Source organism: Rutidosis leptorrhynchoides, chromosome 7, assembly GCF_046630445.1.
Source record: "Rutidosis leptorrhynchoides isolate AG116_Rl617_1_P2 chromosome 7, CSIRO_AGI_Rlap_v1, whole genome shotgun sequence".
NCBI lineage: Eukaryota > Viridiplantae > Streptophyta > Magnoliopsida > Asterales > Asteraceae > Rutidosis > Rutidosis leptorrhynchoides.
In genome coordinates, this window is record NC_092339.1 from 103,632,384 (window position 1) to 103,640,927 (window position 8,544).

Consider the following 8,544-nt stretch of genomic DNA (forward strand, 5'->3'; position numbering starts at 1 on the left):
ATCACTTATCGTCATACATACATAGACACTCAAAGTGTCTAAGCTATCAAACCATAGACACATTCACTAGGCGAACCTAATGAGTTATGCCTAAGCTAAAACATCAACCATAGACATCACAATTAGGCATGGCTAGTTGTAAAGTCTAAGCTAGTGCCCTAGTGACCATAGTCGTCACCCTCTTGCACGGATGCAATCCGGGAGCACTATGCCACTCTTATCCCGCCCAATTTACCCCTTATAAACTCACCTTGTACAATTGCACTTCCTTGAGCCTTGAGAATTTATGAACCCTTAAGTATACATTTAGTCCAATTTCAAGTATAAAATTCATACCTTAAGCCTTGAGAATTAAGCATACATTTAGTCCAATTTCAAGTATAAAATTCATACCTTAAGCCTTGAAATTTATGAACCCAAATTGCACACGAGAGGAAAAAATTAGAGATTTCTCAGCTTATATGAGAGTCTACATACTCTTAATTACTCGAATTTGTGTTTGCATGAGGTTTAATCTTCCAATTTTTGAAGGGTTTTCTCCTTTGGCCTTGTTCTTCGTCGACAATCAGCGCGCACACACACGCGCACACACACACTTCTGGATTTTGAAACTGATCCATATTTTCCCTTTGCTTTTCAAATTAAATGGATAAAACTTTGACTATTTAACACTTTCTACTCCCTCACCAAAACTCTGTTAAAGGGGGTCCTTATCTAACTTTACATGCATAGTCCTTGATAATATTTAACTAATGACATTAAGCAATTCCATTTCTATCATTAGAAAATTACTAAAATATAACAATTCAAATATAAATACTTATAAAATATTACCTTAAATTTGGATTTGAACTCAGTCCGGTTTCAATTGAAACCTAATTCAAATCACACTCAACTTTCAAATTCGATTTGTTATTTTTCTTTCGAGATTAACAAACATTATACTTATAACTTTGTAAAATTTAGAGTAAACTAATATACATAATCGAACATATATACAAATTTACTATTGCTATCAACCACTATAATAAAAAATATATAATTTGGTAAGTTAAGTTGTGATGTGGTCCAGCGGTTGGTGGCATACCTCCTTTAGGGGAGGTCAGAAGTTCGACCTCCGTTGGCTACATATTAAAAACACAATTTCATTCCTGCCATGAGGTATCCACCCATGACACATTTCCCATATCGTTTGGGGGGTAAAGAGGATGAGGGTTTTACTTGACCGTGCATTTGGATCGGTTTCAAGGTTTCTTTCTAAACAACGATGAGGGCGGGGTTATTATCGCTGCATCGGTATAGTCGAAATGGAAGATGATCGCAACGGGTAGGTTAGTCCGGTGATCCCAATAGCTGTAAAAAAAAAATATAATTAGGTAAGTGTATATTAGTGTATTATTGAAAATGTTTAATTTGGTAAAGTTTTTAGTCTTCTATATACGGAGTATAGTTTTTTTCTTAACGACCGATTGTAGTTATTGACGCGGTATTATGTACAAGCAGGAAACTTCTATATTACTCCGTATAATGTGTATATGTATATAAACGAGGGTTGGATCTGTATGAGTCTCTAAGTTGAAAATATTGATCGCCAATGGACGCCGGAACGCAACCGCCGCCGCAGCGACCACCGTTGGAGCCTCTTCGCCAACAAGGAGACTTGACCGCCATTCTCGCCGTCCTCTTTGCCTTTATTGTCATCGCTTCTATGGTATATTTATATTGATGTATGATTTTTTTTTTTTTTTTTCCTGAATCCTACAGTTAGGGTTTTACTACTGATAGTGGTTATTTTGGCGTTCATCGAGTAATGATTGTTTCGCAAAACGTTTAGGATACAATAATTGGTAGTCCAATTAGGTTTTCACAGATTTGTAAGTATACTAGAATGAATTTATCTTCTTATAAAACGTTAATTGAATTGAATTGAATTGATTACACATAGGCTTTTAGAAAATTAGGTAGTAATGATGATATGAACAGTATTATCAATTCAAATATGGTGTTGACTTATGTATGTATGATATGTAGGTTGTGATTCCATCTTCATCACCAAACTTAAAGAACAGCTTAACAATCTTACATCAAGTCCCTGAAGGTCATGTTGGGGTGTACTGGTTAGGGGGTGCACTACAAAAGACAACTACAACTCCAGGTTTTTTAATTCTCAATTAGCACTTATGTTCATAATTAATGGTTTCCATGGATTTATTATTAGTAATTTTAATATACTGAATGAAATGAATTCAGGTTTTCATCTTAAGTTACCTCTGATAACCCATTACGAACCTGTCCAGGTCACCCTTCAGACAGACCTGGTAAGTTTATCATTATTATTATTATTATTATTATTTATTACTCTATATAATACTTAGTATGTAATATAAATATAAATATGCTTATCTGTGAACTTGTTACTATAATTTTCTTTAATGAAGATGAGCTTGGTTTGTAATGATAATGTGTAGGTAAGGGATATCCCTTGTGGGACAAAAGGGGGTGTTATGATCAACTTTGACAGGATAGAGGTAAACAATCATATGATTAATATCAAAATTCGTAAGGATTCTGTTATATATGATATATTTTATTTATTTATTTTACATATAGGTTGTGAACCGCCTTAAAAAGGAGTCTGTGTATGAAACCCTTCTCAATTATGGCGTAGAGTATGACCATACTTGGATATATGACAAAATCCATCACGAGATCAATCAATTCTGTAGTGTTCACTCCCTTCAGGAAGTTTATATTGACATGTTTGATCAGGTATTGTTCATTGTTTATTGTTAGTATTTTGTTTGCAACTAAATTTGCATTTATAAACCTGAAAAATGTTAAAAAAATTTAAAAATACTCAGATTGATGAAACAATGAAAGATGCTCTACAAGCAGATTGTACACGTTATGCACCAGGCATTGAAATTCTCAGTGTGCGTGTTACGAAGCCTAGAATCCCGGAAAGTGTGAGACGAAATTTTGAACAAATGGAAGAAGAACGCACCAAGGTATGTATGTTTCAATCATTACAAGTAGTTGCCTATATGCTTTTCCCCAATTTAAAAAATATATGTATTGTATTGTATTGTATTGTATTGTATTGTATATATGTAATATGTATGTATGTATAGGTATTGGTTTCGGTGGAAAGACAAAGAGTTGCTGAGAAAGAGGCAGAGACACAAAAAAAGATAGCAATTACTGAAGCTGAGAAAAATGCTTATGTCAGCAAGATTGTAATGGAACAAAAGTTGATGGAAAAAGACAGTTTGAGAATGCAAGAAGAAATTTCTAATTCAATGTATATCGCTCGTGAAAAGAGTTTGGCCGATGCCAAATACTACCAGTCAGTTCTCTCTCTTTTTTTTCTTCTTGCATCTTTTACACTATTTGTTGCATTAATTAACGTTTGTGATTGAAAGTTTATTTCAATTTCAATTATTATGAGTGCAGGACCATGAAAGAAGCGGAAGCAAATAAGTTGAAGCTTACACCCCAGTTTCTGGAGCTTAAATTTATCGAGGCGATTGCCAACAACACCAAAATATTTTTTGGAAACAAGGTTATCTTTCTTGTTATTACGACGATAAATAAATAATGTAATATACACATGTATTTTGAAAAATTAGGCTTTTGTAAATTGTAATGTTGATGTATGTAACCTTACAGATACCGAACATGGTGTTGGATCAAAGGCTACTTGGAAATTTTTTGAAAGATCTTGTTGAAGAAAGAAAGACCTTGGAAGCATAGGTAATCACAGTAGTTTGTTCCGTTATATATGCCACAACAATGAACAAGTTACCAAGTAAAAGAGACCCATATGATTTGTAATAGAGTTAGGGTATTATATTTTATTTTTTTTTTTTTTTTTTTTTGAGTCGATCTTCAGGTTGTTGTTACCGGGGGTTATCAAAGTATGAAAAACATTGACATTCATATACGCTTTCTTTTCCAGTTAATAGTATGAAGAGCAATGACATTCCTTTACACTTTCTTTTCCAAGTAATTTTGGTGATCCCTGTCCAATTTGTTGCAACAATGATTACCCATCAAGTGCGTCGCACATAAGTTAATGATCGTTATAGACATAGACCATTAGCGTAACTTTTTCAAACCACAGTTGCCAACCACGTCACAAAAAATACATGGACAACTAACGTGATCTGGTTGAACCACATGGACCAACCACATAATTTTTTTTCTATATTTTAAAAAAAAAAAAAAAAACTAAGTGATAAGTAATTTTGTAATTAACGGTGTTGAAAGCCAAAAATGTAATTTTACTTTTTATTGTGCAAGTTGTGTAAAAATTGTTAAACTCGTAAAGGTGGTATAAGAGAACTATAAGTACCACTTGGGGTTTTCATATAATAGGGGTTTTCATATAATAGCTAATGAATGAATTGTAATGAGTTGAAGAGCCTTATGGAATTAAATCTTTGACTTTCTCTCTCACCGTACCGAATACCTTCATAGAACACCGTTACCAAATACCTTTAAACCTTGCTGAATACTTCATATTTCAGTGATTACGATGTAATCAAGGTTCCAACAGTATCAAAGCCAACAATTGATATTAAGTCAATTGTTCGGTCCATAATACATCAATCAATAGGAGATTAGCTCAATTTGATCCATTCGACATTTCATTTTCGGAGTTGAAACTATTTGAAAATCATGAATTTTGTTGAATATAGAGTATTTGGTGGATTCCAATTTATTAGCGAATGTTTATTAAGTATTAGTGAGTCATTTTGGATTGGTTTCGGCATTTGATCTCATCATACAAATTAGAATAGGAAGATTTTTATTTTTTGGAGTTTTTGAGTGTTTGAAGAACCACTACCGGTTTCTAATAATCACAAGTTTAATAGTTGGCTTTGCAGAAATGGAAGCTGAGTAGTTCTGTTTGGAACACACTGTTCCCAGATTATTCTATTCGACACTTGTTCTGTTCTGTATTTTGCATTATATTGTAACTATGTTCTGTACTTGGTTGATTTTGTGTGTTTGCATAACACCGAATACAATCTATTTGGCAAAGTATTGTTACCGAATACATTTGTTCGACAACACTGATACAACAAAGTTTTTATTCGACAAGTCTGATACCAATATTACCGAATACTTTTTGTAACCCTATTGTCTTTAAAAAATCAAGATGCACTTGCTCTTGGTTCAGATACTAGACCACCAATTCTCTTTGAAGGACAATCCAATCAAAAGAAACAACGTCTTTATCAGTACATTAGGCATCACTCGATGAAGGTCCAAAAGAATTCCTACATTCTGATATAGGTGAAATTCCTAAAGCATATCAACTTCACGGTAAAGAACGTAATAAAGCCCAAGGAGATATCGATGTCGTGCGCATTATTATACAAGCAATTCTAAATGAACTTCTCAAAACAATTGATAGATATAAATCAGCTAAAGCAATTTGGAATGAAATTAAGAAGCATCAAGAAGACTACAATATGTATGAAGTAACAAATATAAACAACACTCTGGCTCTATATGAAAATTTTAAACAAGGATGAACTTCTGAAAGATATGTACTAACAACGTACAAAGTGCCTATATCTGATTTGCGTTCCATCAATTAGAAAATCTCGATAAACGAGCTATAGAAAATTCATTAAGGCTTTTGTTTAATTGACACTTGATTAGATATATTTGATTTTGTATCTACAGTTTTCTGAAGAGAAACGAAATGGCTTTTGTTCTCGAAATACCAGTGAATATACCTGGACAACAACATAATCTCGTCTCGTTTTCAAAGAGTATAAGACCATCAAAATACCCTAGTTTTAGTAGAAAACAAATGTGTTCGTATTTGATATCAGCTACACTAATTGTTAGAAATAAAAAGACAGCAAGATTAACTTTTACAAAAAGGGAAACATACCTTTATTTTTTCCATGATATTGTCATATAGCCGTTAGGCTATTCTCTGTATAAGTTTAGCTTTCATCTTCCAAATGTAAAAACTCAATTAAGTGAAAATATTCAATACTCAAGCAAAATACAATTACAATTCTTATTTTAACATGGCATAGAGCTTGTGTTGATGATCTAAATCATTCAATCACAGCAATTTAAATCATTTGCCTATTTTTTTTCGTTTGAGTGGTTATCATGGCAGAACATGACAGCCAAACTCAACTCATTACAGAATTAACTAGCCAATTGGCTAGAATTCTCCAAACCAACAATGAAAATCAATCACAAAGGCATCCTGATTCTTTAAAAATCAGTGTTACCCTTAACAACTCAAATTATTCATTATGGTCTCGTATGATCAAGGTTGCCATCGGAGGTAAATCCGAGGCCCTCCTCAATCATTTAACCGAAGATCCACCATCAACCAACAACCAGAAGTGGAACCAGGAAGACTTGGTGGTATTTTCATGGATCATTCAAAATATAGAGCCACAAATTGCAAGCAATCTGACCCAGTTCCCTACAGCAAAAACCTTATGGAATGCCCTCATTACAACCTACAGTTCTGGTAAAGACAAACTCCAAACCTTTGATTTACATGTTAAAGCTAATAATATCAGGCAAGATGGTAAATCAACCGAAGAACTGTGGTTGAAATTGCAAGGAATCTGGGGTGAAATCGACACAAGGGATCCAAATCCCATGGAACATCCGAATGATATTGTCAAATATAACAACATCAGGTCAGAACAAAAACTTTTCCAGTTTTTAAATTCTTTAGATCATAAACATGACAATATCAAACGTGAGTTATTAAGAACCGATCCATTACCCACTGTCGAAGGAGCTTATGCTGCCATTCGAAAAGAAAATGCACACCAATTTATATTTAATAATAAAACGGATGCCTTTACCCAATCTGGCATAGCCACTGGTCTGGTAGCACCGCCATCAAAATCCAATGATTTCGACGGCCATGGTTTGCTATCAAGAAATCAACAGCGCCGGTCAGACTCCACGTCATCATCCCGAGATAAAGACAACCTTGAATGTACAAAGCGTGGTATGAAACGACATACCAGAGAACAATGCTTCAAGGTTATTGGATACCCCGATTGGTGGGCTGATAAACACAGAAAGGGAAAAGCCTCGATGGTAACGACGGCCACAACCAAGGGAAAACAGGAGGATAACGAAACCGGCACCACCACTCAAGGTAGTTTCGGTTTATTCACAGCCGAGCCACCATCATCATCATCATCATCCGGTGAAGGTAACAGGGGATTGGGATTAGGGATTAAATCCCTAAAAATCATACCCGACAAATTGAATAAAGTGGGTGGGGATAAATATGTCGATGAGTATGATGGGTTAGGAGTGTCGGTCACGAACTCAACACCCACCACCGAATTTAATTCCCCAAATTGTTTTATTGACACAAATAGTCCCTGTAATAATATAGTTGGTAATAAACAAATAAAACCTTTTTTCAATAAAACTAAAGATTTTAAAATTAAAAATAACGTTTCGTCAATTAATATTGTTTCAAATAAAACAAAAAGTAATGAGTGGATTATCGATTGTGGTGCCACCGATACTATGACTTTTAATAAAAATGATATTATTATAAATACGAAACCAAACAAAACCAAAATTAAAACTGCTAATGGCGGTATTATACAAGTCAAGGGCGGGGGAACAGTTGAAATCTCACCAAATTTAAATTTAAAAAACTGCCTTTATGTTCCCGATCTCTCCCATAAATTACTGTCTGTTAGTCACGTGACAAAAGAACTTAATTGTACCGTCTTATTACACCCTACATTCTGTATCTTACAGGACATCAGAACGGGGGAGATAGTTGGGCGTGGTACTGAACGGGATGGTCTATACTATGTGGATGAGGTCACTCAAGATTGTAGGATCATGCTAGCTCACGGGACTCCCGACAGACAAGCATGGTTGTGGCATAGACGTCTTGGTCATCCGTCTGCTGGATATTTACGCATTTTATTTCCTAATTTATTTTCTTCAAATAAAAGTATTGAGTGTGAAACTTGTATTTTGGCCAAAAGCCATCAAAACTCGTTTAAAACTAGTAATACAAAGACCGAACGTCCTTTTGCTTTAGTTCACTCCGATGTATGGGGACTCGCAAGGGTTAATGGGGGACACAATTTTCGATATTTTCTTTTATTTATTGATGATTGTACTCGTATGACTTGGACATATTTTTTAACTAACAAATTCGAAGTATTTGATAAATTTACTATTTTTTCAAACATGATTCAAACACAATTCCAAAGTAAAATACAAGTTTTAAGATCCGATAATGGTGGTGAATTTGTCAACAGTCAAATGCAACTCTTTTGTGAAGAAAGGGGTATTATTCATCAAACCACGTGTCCACACACACCTCAACAAAATGGGGTGGCTGAAAGAAAAAATCGTATTTTACTAGAAATAACCCGTGCTTTAATGATTGAATCTAATGTTCCAAGATCTTTTTGGCCTGAAGCTCTTGCCACTGCAACTTATCTTGTAAATAGACTCCCAACTAGAGCTTTAGAACTTAAGAACCCTCTTGAGGCCTTGACT

The 8,544-nt window shown here is 34.4% G+C and overlaps 1 protein-coding gene across 1 annotated transcript; it reads left to right on the forward strand.

Annotated features, from left to right (window-relative positions):
- The first annotated feature begins 1,489 nt into the window (after window positions 1-1,489).
- Window positions 1,490-3,827, forward strand: LOC139857748 (uncharacterized). Its single transcript, XM_071846587.1, has 9 exons — window positions 1,490-1,711; window positions 2,032-2,155; window positions 2,251-2,318; window positions 2,469-2,528; window positions 2,611-2,769; window positions 2,862-3,008; window positions 3,132-3,346; window positions 3,454-3,562; window positions 3,670-3,827. Exons 1-9 carry the CDS (start codon window positions 1,595-1,597, stop codon window positions 3,751-3,753), a joined length of 1,083 nt encoding a protein of 360 aa, XP_071702688.1. The 5' UTR covers window positions 1,490-1,594; the 3' UTR covers window positions 3,754-3,827.
- Window positions 3,828-8,544: the final 4,717 nt, after the last annotated feature.

Bases quoted from the DNA above. Each gene is read 5' to 3' on its own strand.
- LOC139857748 (XM_071846587.1), top strand. From the start codon at position 1,595: ATGGACGCCGGAACGCAACCGCCGCCGCAGCGACCACCGTTGGAGCCT. The intron at 1,712-2,031 runs GTATATTTATAT...TATGATATGTAG, and splicing joins TTATTGTCATCGCTTCTATG to GTTGTGATTCCATCTTCATC. The intron at 3,009-3,131 runs GTATGTATGTTT...ATGTATGTATAG, and splicing joins TGGAAGAAGAACGCACCAAG to GTATTGGTTTCGGTGGAAAG.